Source organism: Pseudonaja textilis, chromosome 2 (assembly GCF_049901715.1).
Source record: "Pseudonaja textilis isolate UNSWEBS1 chromosome 2, rPseTex1.2, whole genome shotgun sequence".
Taxonomy (NCBI): domain Eukaryota; kingdom Metazoa; phylum Chordata; class Lepidosauria; order Squamata; family Elapidae; genus Pseudonaja; species Pseudonaja textilis.
Window position 1 is genome coordinate 248,712,965 of NC_141991.1, and position 15,438 is coordinate 248,728,402.

General features: G+C 37.2%; 1 protein-coding gene across 7 annotated transcripts in view; it reads right to left on the reverse strand.

Moving 5' to 3' along the window:
- The window catches only part of ARK2N (arkadia (RNF111) N-terminal like PKA signaling regulator 2N), a 62,916-nt gene that overhangs the window by 34,232 nt on the left and 13,246 nt on the right, over positions 1 to 15,438 (reverse strand). For all 7 annotated transcript variants that reach the window (XM_026713896.2, XM_026713894.2, XM_087927546.1 and 4 more), the window contains exons 2-3: positions 10,911 to 10,994; positions 5,874 to 6,688 (exon numbers count right to left, since the gene is read on the reverse strand). In XM_026713896.2, coding sequence (XP_026569681.1) covers positions 5,874 to 6,597 — 724 coding nt within the window. In that variant the 5' untranslated portion in view covers positions 6,598 to 6,688; positions 10,911 to 10,994. The remainder of the gene's footprint in view (positions 1 to 5,873; positions 6,689 to 10,910; positions 10,995 to 15,438) is intronic.

Here is a 15,438-nt window from a genome sequence, read left to right on the forward strand (position 1 = left end):
TTATTTTCCAGGATTCTTTTGGTGTGGGCTTCTTATGCATGCCACCTGCATATGTTATCTGAGATGCTAACATTTTTGTTTTAGAGACATTAAAAATCTAATCTTCCCTACTATAAATAAAGCAACGATAGTGAAGGCAGAGGAATATGTTTTTCCACATAAATCTACAACTGAGTTTGCTATAGCCTTCTGCAGATGTTAAAGCAAATATAGTACACTGGTCCATTAAACTGATGCCTATGGGAATGTACAAGAAAATCATGGAGACTGAAGAATTGAGTTGTTTAGGTGAACTTTTTGGGTTTTTTTTTCTCCAAATAGCAATATATCATTTAATATGAAGGGAACTTTATCAAATAAATGGGCAAGATGCAGGCATACAGATTAGCTCCCAGGTAATCAGCAAATAACAGTATTTGGCTGAGTTGTCTGGATCAGAAAGTAATCACGGCCTGACCCGGACTTGGATGGAAAGCAATCTGAAAATATAGGATAGTAGGCAAAAGGAGGAGTCAAAAAAGCATAATGGAAGAAGGCAAGAATTAATGCAGTGTAGAGTTGTAGAGATATGTCTATCTTAAAGTCATACCAAATACAGCATCTAGTCAACTTTGGTCTTGTCAAACAAAAGCTAAAGATGGCTAGACTTCATTAAAAAATAATGAAAAATTAATAATAGGAGACTACGGAGAAATCCAGGGATGTAGAATAGACTGGAAAATAAAATAAAAAAATAGCTTGGTAAAAGGCAATGACAAACCATTTCTCTAATGTTACCAATAAAACTTCATCAAAGCAGCTAGGAAATCAGAAAAGGGTTGAAATGTTAAAGGAAATGTTATTTTTGTACAAATTCAGACTAATGTCCCCTACTCTAGGTTGGGGAGAACCAATCTAGAACTGAGAAAGTTCCTGACAGTTAGAACAATTAATCAGTGGAATAGCTTGCCTTCAGAAGGTGTGAATGCTCAAACAGTGGAGTTTTTAAGTCATTGGACAACCATTTGTCTGAAATGGTATGCCAGAAACCAGGCCGCACAAACAAAGCCCCATCCGGGGTGTGCAACACACAAAACCATGACCCATCTGGTCCACGGAAAAACCTCTCTCCACAGAACCGATCCTTGATGCCCAAAAGGTTGGGGTGGGGGCGCTAGTATAGGGTTTCTTGCCTGAGCAGAGGGTTGGACTAGAAGACCTTCAAGGTCCCTTCCAAATCTGTAACTCAGAATTCTGTAACCTATAGGCCTCCAAGGGTTTTTATATAACTCCCCAAAGACAAACTAGCAAACTATTATTCACTGTTAATGAAACCATTGTCCAACTATATCTAGAAAACTGCCCTTGAACCAGGATGCATTGTGAGCAAAAAATACCAGGAACATCTGGTACACTTTCCAGATGGCTCCTGAAACCATGATTCATATAAAAACTGTGAACAATCCAGATCATCATACAGCAACAGCATTTAGAGTTATATACCTCTTCACAGTGCTTTTACAGCCCTCTCTAAGCGCTTTACAGAGACAGTCTCTTGCCCCCAACAATCTGGGTCTTCATTTTACCCACCTCGGAAGGATGGAAAGCTGAGTCAACCTTGAGCCTGGTGGGATTCGAACTGCCAAATTGCAGGCAGCCGGCAGGCAGCAGAAGTAGCCTGCAGTACTGCACGCTAACTACTGCACCACCACGGCTCTTAATTCTGCCTTGCTGCTGTGAATATACAATACAAGCTATGAAAACATCAACACTGAATTTCTCTGCAGAGACACAAGGGAGGAAATTCTACATTAATCCCAACCACAAGACTTCAGTCTGCTTAAGGAACACTTCTTAAAAACATAGCATAAGCACAAAATTTGTATGAGTTAGCTCATCAAGAAAAAATGTGTAGGAAACAAACCAATCCCTTACATTATGTGCTTATTTTATTCTTTTGAATTATCTTTTAGCATAAGGCACAGAATAAAAAGAACCACATATTGCTATTTGTCTTTCAATCCGTGAATCAAAACGCTTCTGAGAAAAAAACCCCAATATTCAGGGGTTTACAAATTTGGGGTACTCATGCTGGTCAACCAAACCTTGTTATAGCAACACAAAATCAGAGGCAAATGGTCTCTCAACCCTCTCTAACCCAAACCTGGTAACATATAACCTCTCTATCCCCACTGAAAAAGCTATGTTTTAACACCTGCCTCCAACTTTCCTTTCCTGTTGAGAGTTGTCAAAGGACAGCAAAGGCATGACTGATGTCTGTCAGTCATCAAAAGTTCCAACTGCCTCTCAGATATAAGCCTTTTGCCTCTACCTCCCCTCCACTCTTCAAACGATAATAGAAGTATGCAGAATTTCTTTGTTTCATTGTTTGCAATGGCACTTAATGCCTCAGTTCTGCTAGCATGTCCAAAAAAAGGCTCTCTGCTACCTCTTGTTATCTTCTCATCTTAAAGATGAAGACAGAAGCCTGAAGTCCATCTTCTGGTCAGGTTGTTATTACAGGTAGTCCTCAACTTGCAACCACAATTGAGTCCAAAATTTATATTGCAAAGCGAGACAATTAATCAAGTTTTGCCCCATCTTACAACCTTTTTGCCACAGTCATTAAGTGAATCATTGCAATTGTTAAGTTAGTAACACGGTAGGGTTAAGTGAATCTGGCTTCCCCATTGATTTCACTTGTCAGAGGTTGCAAAAGGGGATCACATGACCTGGGACACTGCAACCATCATAAATATGAACAGTTGTCAAACATCTGAAATTTTGATTACGTGACCATGGAGATGCTGCAACAGTCGTAAGTGTGAAAAACAGTCATAAGTCCCTTTTTTTCAGCGCTGTTGTAACTTCGAATGGTCGCTAAATAAATGTTGTAAGTCAAGGACTACCTGTATTCCAATTGACAGCAATGATGATGGAAGGTTTCTCCCTGCAACTTGGACCTAGAAGCGTAAACATTATGCAACTTGTCAATACTGTGTCCATCTTCCTTGCACTACAGACCAAGTCCAGGTCTATTAATCCTCCTGAGCTACGGCACAAATTGCGATGATGCCAAAATGATTATGTGAGTGCAATGAAGTCATCACCCAAATGCCACGATCGGTACTGGCATCGGATGAAAAACATCGTGGCATTTATACAACGGTAACAAGAAGCATATGTTGTCATTATGCACACACACCTAGCATCCTCTTGGCAGATGTCCATGTTTCTGAGCAAGGCTGTGGCACTTCCAAATGACAGCATTGAATTCTGGCCATTTCTTGTTGCTAAATGCTTCCATCATTTAAAATGGAATTTCATATAAAACTGAATTGTCGAAGACTCATTTCTCTATTTGTACCAATGGCAGTATAAACTATCAATCCTAATTTCTACCAACTGATTAACACTACACAACGAAAGCAATTCATGCTAATTCATGACAGTTGTTCATGTTTTAGCTACTGTCAAAAGTCAAACTTAGTTATCCTTAAAAATATGTGTTATTATTATATATACGGTACATACCTCAGATGATAAAATATTAGCATCAAAAACTACACATGCATGTTTTATAATTTTTTTTTTCAAATGTAATCTAATCAGGATTACTTTAGGAGGGGAAATTTTTCCTATTTATAGGCAAAATATTAAAATGTAAACGAATAGAAATAGATTATGTACTTTTGCGCTTTATTTTTCCAACTTCATTTCCCTCACTGGCAGTAGCCTGCTCAATCAACTGAAGTGAATTTCTTCATATGCTAAAAAATATAGCATGTAAAATATAGAATTAAGATGCAGTGACATGTTTCTTTGAATTGCCTGCTCACTAACATTTGTTTAGATTTACGATCAATTTCAACCGAATCCTATTTGTTGTACAGCAAAACGATTTTCCATTTAATAAGACTTACACTTCTAAAAATATCACAGCTGCACCCGTAATTTTTATGTATAAGAATTTTTTTTTTAAATCCCATGGAGACTATTTCTGGATCTGCCAATGAGGAAAATCTACACTAAGTAGGTTTGCTAAGATTCAATCAACAAATAGTACAGAATTATATGTAGTTTTATGTATCAGAATATTACTCTGAAAGTTTTGATGTCTGTTTCATAGACTTATTAGAAATGAACAAATGTATTTTGTTTTATAAACCAGTTTGAATAGAATCCCTTATTCAGTGGCAAAAAAATTACCTGTTTCTATTCATAATTTTCTGATGCACATAATTTATTTCCCCATAGCCAACATTTGCACATAGCCAAAAAGAAAATTAGCTAGCCTGACCTACATTTTGAATGAAGGCTGCACTGAATTATGTTCAAACAAAACCAATTCAGGAAAAGCCACACTGAATTTTATTTGTGATGGGGCTATAACATCTGAGACTGTAGCCCACTGGTTGCATTAACAACAGTTTATGTGGAGAAGCACATAACTTACAATCTGCAATGGTAAAGCCCAGCAAGAGATACACGGTGTAGCTTTTGCTAGTCTGTTCTAATCAAGACAACAGTAAATACGTGTATAGTCTGTCATCAAATAAATAACTATTTCAAAAGAAACCTGCAGGATTAACTATTGCTTTTAAAATAAATGTGATGTCCAGAGCATCCATCTCACACAGCTGTGACAACTTTCATTAATTTCAAATGCTTTGGCCAGAGCCTTCATGAGATCTAAATTAAAATGGAGATTGGAGGGCCACAGTGTCTGCAATACGCAACCCGAGCACAAATGCAAACCTCCATGTATTGTGCAAAGGCAGAATCCATCACACGTGCTAGAAAGAACACTGAAGGGCCATGCTATGAGCTCCACATTGTAGCCTTCCAAGCCATCCTACACAGCATAGAAGCAGATTTACTTAGAACACCGATTGTAGTTACAAAACTCACTTCCTTTTGTGTAAAAGAGATAAATGTGTGTTCACCCATAAAAGATTAGCAAACCAAAGGATTTTTAAACAGTATTTTATTTTAAGGTTGCTATAAATGCAATTATTTTGAATACCATATGCCGAGTAGTTTGATACATATTCCTGATCATGCTATTTCAGCTAGAGGAATAATGTAGGCCTTAACAGTCTTTTTTATTATTTAAATAACACACCTTCTGTTATTTTATAAGAGCAGCCAAAATATTTTTCTTCTCAATTTAGATGCAGGGGGGTGGTGGGGGAACAGTATTGATAATTGTGCAATCCACACAGCAGAGCATGTTACCTCTTCCGAAACTGTGGGATAGCATGGGGGACACTCATTTGCAACCTGTGCGCAAAATGTTCCTTACACAGGCTCTGAAATAACCAAGTTGCCTGTTATTAGAAAACTTTCAGCAAAGCTGAACCAGCTTATCATGCATTGAAATGGAGCTAGAAAGTGCAACATCAACAAGGGAGGAGGAGGGCTTATCGCAGAAGCAGTTAAGATGCCTCCTGAAATTTCAGATGCAGACAGCTGCAGCACTTTAAAACAACCCATTCAGAATGAGATAGCAGCAAAGTAGACTGTTTTGAAAGATTACAATCTAAGGTGCACTAATGCCAACCGGCAGGAGAAGGTGGAATACTGGGGGAGGGGGGAATAATGGACATCTCAACATTATCACGATTTGTCTGGGTTTTTTTTTTTTTTTTTAAGGTGAACTATCGTGCAAATAAGAGCACTGAGAAACCCTCCTTACCGCCTTGGAAACATGTCACATTTTAAAAATACGTTGCAGCCCCGTAAGAGACAGAGCTCTGGTTCTCCTAGCAAGTTATTTATTTACTTTTTTTTTTTTTTTTTGTGCTCCTTCCTTTCTAAATTTAGCCCGACAGCTGAGAAACGATGGCAGGAGCTTTTTTTTTTGGCCAGTTCAGTTTAAAAACATCCTCTACCTGGTATCTCCGCAGTGATTGTCTTGCTGCTCCCTGAAACTTCGTCGTCGTCGTCCGACGAGCTTGTGCTCGAGTCACAGGTTAGGTCACTATCGCTGGTACTGCTGTCCTGCAGCAGGTTATACTTCTTGCGGGCCGCGGCCTCCCGCTTCTGCCTCAGTAGCCGGATGCGCTCTTTGTGCTTTTGGCTCCGGTGACCTTTGACCTTAGTGACGCGGCCGTTCTGCTTGTCACTCGATTGCCGGTTTTTCTTTGCAGCCATTGTCGAGGTTTCGCTTTCCGATCTGGACCGCCTCGATTTCCTCCCGACAGTCGATACAGACATGGAGGAAGAGTCTCCCTCAACCACCGTCTCAGGTTTCCCGGGAGCGTTCTCTTCTGCGGAGGACAGCGTGTCAGAATCAGCCAAATGGCCGCTGGATGAAGGGGACAGCATGCAATGGTTGGAGGAGTCACTCTCATAAATGCGACCGGCCATCGGCTTGTCGCTTTCCGTCGAAGCCAGCTGAGATTCGGAGGAGTCCCGTCTCAGTTCCATCAACAAGCAGGGCATTGAGGTGAGGACTGCTGAATCCTCCCCCGGCGCTCGGTTCTCTTTCTGAGCAGGCATATCCAGTTCTATAGATCCCTCTTCGCCCAGAGCTGGCTCCTGTTTCTCTGAGAGTTTGGGTGGGACTTCTGGGTCAATGAGTTCTTCTGTTCTGTCTGCTGCCTCCATCTTCATTTCAGAATTTGAAGTCTCTCCTGGTCTCAGAGGATGGACCCAGAGCTTTGTGGAAGTGCAAACTCACCTAGGGCTTCAGCAGGAGAGCAACCTAAGGAGAAAACACATACAGCACGTGAAGTGAGCTGGTAATGAGGACATCTTTGGATGATATTTTGTGAAGAGCTTTGTAAAATACAGAAGAAGCATGCTGATTATGCCACAGAGCAGGGCAATTCTATGGGGGTGTACAGTGCATTCACAAAGTATTCAGACTCCCTTCACTTTTGTCCATATTGTTATGCTGCAGCCTAATTCTACAGCTGTTGAAATTCATTTTTTCCTCATTAATCTACACTCAATAGCCCATAATGATAAAGTGAAAACAGAATTTTAGAAATGTCTATAAATTTATCAAAAAGGAAAAAAAACCTCCCAGTTCTCTTGATTGTTGCTGACATGTTTATACACTTTACAATTTGAATACTGACTCTCCCCACTTACCTCTATTTTTACAATGGGGTGGAGTGGTGCTTAAAAGTCAAGAAATATATTGGTTTTGTAATTTCATTGGATGACTCTATTCCATATTCATGTTAACTGTTAAAAAGTTCTACAGTACTATCAGCTATTCCATTCAATTTCCCTGGGAGCTAATTGCATAACCACTGGAAACCTACAACCAGAACAAAAAGTTGTTCCCTCCTGGACTCTAATAGCTATGAGTTTGTCAGATATTCATTTGAAGAAATTCTAATTTGTCATTATCCCTTTTTTCATAGCTTCCCATTTGTGAGCAGAAATTAATTTTAGCCTAGATTCTCTTGCCAGGAGCATTAGGGAAGCAGGATAGGGGAAAACCTTGGTCTTTTAGAAGAAAAGTGAACAATGGACACTACAACCACCCGTTAAATAATTTGGATTGATACACAACTCTCATCTGATATAAAAACTGGAAATTGATCCAAATACATTTATTTATTTTTATTTATTTTTTAATTACATTTTTAAACCACCTATCTGCTTCACAGAGTGTCTCTTCTTTCCAAGTTATGGCATAACAAATCAATAAATACTTCACCCAATCCCACCCCATCTTCAATCTGTCAGTAACAAAATTATTCTATATACCTGTTGAAAAGAGAGTTACAGAATGGTTCAAAACCACACAGAAGCCTCAAATCTTACAACTGAGCATGCTGTCATTTCAAAGTGTGATCAATCAATGCAATAAAATTCGCACATCTGTCTACAATAGTGTAGATTGGGCATGAAAATTATGAATGCCACCAGGGCTCAAGTGGATATAAGATAGCTGTCATATAAATAAGGTTGCTACTGTTTTAAAGGTTTGCTAGGATTTTAGTATCACTAAAATACTGAAGGGGGGGGGGGGTAGAGAGAGGGAGAAAACTACAGAACAAACTATATGCATTACATAAATACTAATAATATTATTAAGGTTTTTAGATTTTTTTATTTTAACTGTCCACAGTTTGTTAATTACTAGTGTAAGAATTATTGGTTTATTTAACTTCACTCTATAGTTGATGTTATAAATTATCATAGTACATCCTAAAAATGTAAAGACAATCTTGTTTTGTTGTGTGGCAAACGATGTGACATTCTATGTTCATTGCTGGCAATGCCAGCATGTTGTATTGAGAAGAAAAGTTTCATTTACATAGACAAGAGCATAGACATTTGGGTTTTTTTTTTTCTTCAGTGCAACTTGTTCCTGTCTAAGCTATTCCTGGATTATATTGTCATACTAATCACCACAAACTTTATTTAGGAACTTTACTGTCACTGGCAAATGCAGTCCAAACTTCAGGCGGAGTTGTTTTTTTATCTTTGCTTTAAAATGCCATGATTTGAATCTGGGAATATTTGCATACCATTTTGCCCAACACAAAAAAGGGACATAAAAATATAAAGTGGATGTAGTTGAAGACCCTGCTCTATATTCAGTCAAGTCTTCTGAAGCACCTTCAAAAGAAAAAAGAGCTGTAAAAGCCACAACTCAGTTGTATGACGAAAGTGGAACAGAAGAATTAAAGTTAATAATAAAGCTACAACTGCAACTTGAATTGAGTTAGTAAATACCTTAGTCTCAAAATCTAACTTCAGGTACCTGGTCACAGTGGTAGTATAGTTAAAATGGAGCTACAGACGAACAACGGAGAGATATTTTTAAGCTGAGAGAACCCAAGATTTATAACTATAGAAGAATCTTATGATGATATCATGAACAAGGGAGTTCAACGTAAATGCTCTGTGGATGCAGAAAACCATGTGTTGGGAGAATGAAAAGCCACAGTTAAATTGGAATATTTTGATCGCTCAGTAGCTTTTGATACTATTGATCATGATATCTTGCTGGACCAGCTCCAGGAACTGGAAGCAGGGGGAGGGGGCACTATTTTATACTGGTCCTCCTTTCACTGAGGCCATTACCAGTCAGTGCTGGTAGGGAAGGCAAGGTCAAGACCCCAAACCCTTATTATGTGGGGTGTGCCTTAGGGCTTGAATATTTCTCCTCTCCTATTTAACATCTACAAGAAGCCGCTGGGAGAGGTCATCTGGTGGCATGGGGTTTGGTGTCATCCATATGCTGATGATACTCAATTACACATCTCTACCCCACGTTGGGCCAATTGATGCCATTTGGGTGCTGGCTCAGTGCTTAAGAGGCTGTAAGGATGGAGAGAAACCAGCTGAAACTCAACCCTAACAAGATGGAGTGGTTCTAGTTTTGGGGTGCTTGAGGTCAAGAGAATTAACATACTTGGACTCTGGGCAGGATAACACTCCACCATACAGGTCTTGGTGCACAATTCGGGATTCCTCTTAGGACTCACAGCTCCTGCTACAAGAGCAAGTGGCCAAGGGAGCCTTTGTCTTCTTTGCCAATTGCAACCATTTGTTTGTTCATCAATTACAATTATTTTCAAGCAACATACCCAGAAACAATTGTTATAATATCACATGCAGAAAAAGTTTTGAGAAGAAATGTGTAGATGTAAGGCAACCAAATAAATAATTATGAGTAGGCTTTTCCTCCACTTGCCAAAAGAATCTAAAAGAAAACATTGTTCTTCCAATTAACTACCCACTCATCAAAAATATTAAATTAATAAAAATTTCTACACTTGTTTTGACTAATATTGCTAATCAGGATTCTTTGGTGACATTTAGAAAAGCTCAATGTGTAGTATTCTCTGAATACCAACAGCAGGTTTAAGTTTAATTTCAAAGTTCCTCTGCAACAGATTAGATTTCTGGAAAGGGGTAATAGATCTCTTCACTGTTTGGCAGAAAGAAGGAAAATAATATCCTAGTTGGATACAGGTAGTCCTTGACCTATAACCATCCATTTAGTGACTAGAGTTATAATGGCACTGAAAAGAGTGACCTATGATAATTTTTCGTGCTTGCGACTGCTGGAGCATCCCCAAAGTTACATGACCCAAATTCGGACACTTGGCAACTGGTATGTATTTGTGATGGTCATGTGATCCCCTTTTGAGACCTTCTGACAAGCAAAGTCAATGGGGAAGCCAGATTCACTTAACATCTGTGTTACTATCTTAACCGTGTTACTATCTTAACTTCACTTAACTTTGGCCAGAAAAGTCGTAAAATAGGGCAAAACACACTTCACTGTTGTGTTGCTTAGCAATGGAAATTTTGATGCTCAATTGTGGTCATAAATCAAGAATTGCCTTGTTCTCGTTCACTAGTCTCTCTTCACGTTTGCCTCTCAACCTCATTAACCATGTGGCCTCCCTTAGATTAACAAATGTCTCACTTGGTAACATAAATTTTGGATTCAATTGTGATCATAAGTTTAGGACTACCTGTATGCATATAGGTACTTTGTTTCTCTGTAAGACAGGGAACGGCTGGCGCATACAGACAGGGGAACAACTGGCTAACAGAATCATTGGCTCTGCCAACTCATGCGGAGTTCACAGAGTGGCATGTGACACTTGAAGGTGCCCCTCTGCCCTTTTAAACTTTTAACTTATTCAATGTTTTTTTTTACCCAAGCTCCCACTTTACTTATTATTATTAATAAAATTATAAAATTTTAGTTTTATCCGAGTTTTATGCTTTTAACTATAAACTGCCCAGAGTAACTCTGAGAATGAGACGGGCAGTACCTAAGTTTGATAAGTAATTACTTAATTAGTGATTCCTAATTGCAAGTGCATGATGCATATATGCACATCCAATAATTGCCTTAAATTAACTGTGAACCAATAACAATTTTTGCAAGTACAATTTTGCATGTATTTAAATATGAATATATTGTTGAATTAATTCCTTACCTTTCAGCCTCTGCTGTCACTGCTCTGCAGACAAAAGACCTGAGAATCCAAAGCTGTCATTCTGGCTGTTTCCCACCAAATTCTCTAAACAAACAAACACACACATAAATCAACTTAGAAAAATGTTTTAAAAATAAATACACATGGAAGACTTAGCTAATGCTTATGAGTGTTGTTCACATTTTTTCCTATTTTATATTGGGGAAATAAAATTTGCAAAAAAGATATAGGTAGTTCTAAATGTTCTATCCTTTCTATTGCTTATATGCAGAATTCAGCACAAATTAATTTCTCTTCCTTGTAAGTCAACTCTGTACTATAGTGTTGTTCAAAGTTACAATAAATTCAATTTAAATAAAGCTATTATAAGGTAAGAATAAACAGTGTTGCAACCTACAAAAGATTTCATGCATTTCAGCCCAATTCCCTCTTACATAAGCAGACATGCACAGTAGTTCTTTTTAATAATGAAAGCAGTAGTAAATGCTGTGTTTCACAAAAACGCTGTAAATAATGCTTATCTATAATAATTTTGTTAAATTACAATAAAAAATAGTACACAAAAAAGAACCACAAATAAAAGGTACAAAGAAAAAAAATAGAACAAAAGAAAAGAAAAAAGAATATAGTAAAGAAAATGTATAAGTGATACATACACACAGTCACACAAACATACGGGGATGGCAACATGGAAAGAATATTACAGTACCGATACACAATAACAGGGTAAATATTTATATAATCTGAAAAAAAAAGCAGAGTATAGGGGTAAGGAAGATCTGAACTGGAGAGAAGGAAAGTGAATTCATGCTTGCTCATTCATCCATTTATTCGTTCATTCATTCATAAAATTTATTGGCTGCTCCTCTTGCCTCAGGGTAACTCTGGGTGGCTTGCAGCCATAAAAATATATTTATACAGTACATTAAAACATAAATAAATTAAAACTAAACATTAAAATCTGATGATATGTGGGAAGAGCAGGGATGGGGTGGAGGGGAGATGGGATCTGTTGTTACTAGATCATGTTACTATTGTGATTAATGGACTGAAAATATTATTTTAAAATCTAAGCATGTATATACTGCACTCAAAATCTGTTCTTAAAACCTATATCCTTTTCAGGGTGCGTTATAAAACTATAAAGTACATATAATGGTGTATAGAATAATAGTGATCTTTGGAAACAGCTTTGCTGTTTTTGATGTTCAAGTCCTTCTATAGCTTCCAATTCTTTGTGATCCAAAGGAAAACTTTTTGGGTCAATAACTGCTTCTTTGAATTCATATTTATGTCATTCATGATGGTATCTGCTTGCCTCTTTTCTACTTGCTTTTGATTATTTCCAATTATTAGGGTCTTTTCCAATGATTTTTGCCTTCACATTAGGTGTCCAAGTTATTTCAGCTTCAGTTTAATTTTAATTTAGTACTTCCAGTGAATACTCAAGTTTACTTCATCTTATATTGAATTATTTGTTCTTCACAGTCCAAAGTATTCTCAACTATTTTCTCCGGCATCTCAATTGAAAGGAATAAATTTTTCTTTGTTTAGGTGTTATGATGGTCCAACTTTGACAACCATATGGTAAAGTGGAAAACATTATGGTTGGAAATGTGTAAATTTTGTTGCAATTGTGATGTCTTTTGACTTCAATCTTTCATTCAGCTTCATCATAGCACTTCTCTCAAGTAATGGATTTCTCTTTACCGCCACAGTCACCATCCATGTGAATTTTGAAATTCAGGAAGGTTAGGTTTATTACTGCTTCAGTTTCCTCTCTGTCTTCCGTATTTTCACTGGGCTAGTTTTGCCTATTTACGTAATCTGATAGTTAAAAAAAAAAAAACTCTGAGCAACAGATTGGTTTTCATAATCTCTTCTTCCAATTTCAACGAAGGATTTTTTTGGTCTTTGCTTCCAATCATCAAATGGTATCACTCTATATCATAACTGGTTACCCCATCACTCAAAGTTTTGGATATCCTATTCCAAAAATGACAGCATGGAATTAGAAAATATGAAATAGGGATTTCAATACTTTTTAGGAAGAAGCATCAAAATATTCAGATCGTTTTGTTATTTCCAATCCAATAGATTGTTGGAAAAAATTAAGTAGAGGTGATCAGGTTTCTCTGTGTCTCTCTGCGTTTCTCTCTTTCTCCACCCCATGCTTCCCAGTGAAATATCACACAAAGGCAACACCCTATGATCCTCAAAATAACCATTAATAATTAGGTTACCAGCACTGGGGGGGGGGCATGATGGCTCAGCGGTTAAAGATGCTGAGTTTGCCTGGGTTCGAGACCCGAGCACCACACAACGGGTTAGCTCCCATTACTTTGTTCAGAGTTTTGCAGTGTAAATTTAGAGCCAAAAAAGTAAATATAGATGGCTAAGGCTTCATGTAACTTCTTTATAAACATATGAAGTAAATTTTACAAACCAGTTGTAGATTTCTCCAACATGGAGCAAACTCAAACAGAAGTAGACATGTTACAAGTGCAGAGCTTCAGCAGCAACTCAGAAGATCAGAAACAGACATCAGTTTCACTTTAGTTCAGCAGGCAAGCAGAGGAGATAAGCAGTTTCATTTCCAATAATACCCAGAGCTTAACATAGCTTCAGAGCTTAATATAGAGCCACACTTAGGCTACTTCTAGTTTCAGTTTCCAAACAGTTCTCATTGGCTGATTTAGTTGCTATGCCTACATTGGCTGACCTTGGTACAATGCTCTATTCCAGTTCGTGAATATACTCTGAAATACTTGCCCCAGGTCCTGCTCACCTAGCAGTTCGAAAGCATGCAAATGTGAGTAGATTAATAGGTACCACTTTGGTGGGAAAGGAACAGCACCTTATGGTGTACTGGTTACATGACCATGGAAAACATCTTCGGACAGTGCTGGCTCTCTCTCAGCCAAGAAACAGAGATGAGCACCATGTCCTGGAGTCAGACATGACTGGACAGGGGAAACCTTATATCGACATTGGCTGCCTAGAAGGATCTATTTGGGGATTGCTGGAAACAGAATGTTGCAATAATTGTTTGCCCACTTAAACTTTTCTATGCTATCAATTCCGATGCCCCTGGTTTATGTAGAACATTTTGACCACCATAAATATTGGTTGTAGCTTCTCGCAGTGTACAAGTGTAAAGGTCAGAAGGCAATGTGAGCAATTGCTATAGTTTTGCAAGAGAAAGCCCAGTGTAGCTTCATAAATTAGTGAAACTCCTGGATTTTAGGTGTCTGCCAAATTGATAACCAACTGTCCCGTTTTCTTTCCTTTCTTTGTAAATTTTATTTGAGTTTTCACAAAGAGAAAAAAAATACAAATAAAACATCTTTTTTGAAAGCAGCATAATCGCAGGTTACATTTCTTCATACAGACACAAATTCAGGTTCATGCTCATTTTTATATTCTATTCCATATCTTATTACTATTTTACATTTTCTACATAGCTTCTCCCCTCTTTTAATTTTCTCAATTTTATTTTAATTATCTCATCTCAATTCAAATCATTGTATTTATATTTTTTATCTGTCGTATTTCAATTATCTATTATCTTTTCTCATTAAACAAAATTTATCCTGTAGTTACTGATTGGAGTATGACACCTTTATATCTTTTCCCTAAAGTTGTAACATTCAATATAATACATAATTCAATATAATACATATTTTATATATATATAAAATATAATTAAAACAACATTCCAATTAAATTCTATCATTAATATTAATATTCATTAAAGTCTTAACATCTTTAACATTACTTTTCAATTAAATATCATTCTTCTATGGGAACAATTATAAGCTTTCCATAGTTAATCCCCCCCCTTCACTTATATTTTATAAAACATTAACTAATCAAAATGTTCTTGTTCCTTCCTAATTCAATTTTCTCGTTTATTTCAATTTTATTCACAAACATTTCACTAAATTACACTATTTTATCCCTCATTTTAATCATATGTTGTTTCCAATTTTCTAAAGTTATTTCTATTACTAATATAACAATACAATCTTATGTACCTTTACAGAATCCCCTTTTCAGTTAGATTTTTACCCACTATCTCTAAATAGGTCCCGTTTCTCTATATCTTGCCCCGGTCCTTTGTAACTTCTTTTCCTTTCCTTCTTCCCTCTCTTCTTCTCTCTCCCCTTTTTACCCCCTTGTATCTCTACCTCTATTTCTCTCTTCTGTATTCCCCTTTTCTGTTGCTTTCCAGTATTATACTTATTTTTCCCATTATTTTTCTTTTCTTTAGTTGTTTTTTTAAGTCTTAAATTCTCCATTCTCTTTCCCCCCTTTCCTTTTTCTTCCCCACATAGAATTGCTTGTTCATTAAAGATGGCTTCTTCTTTGTCCCAGTCTTCTTGTTTTGCAGTCTTTTCTTGTTGTTTCTCATAGTTCCAAATCTCAGTTTCTAAGAATTGAAAAACGAAGCCAAAAGAACCCTTCCTTCTTGTGGATCTTCTTTGTACTTTTTAAGTTCCATTTTCAATTCATCCAGAAGTGGTGC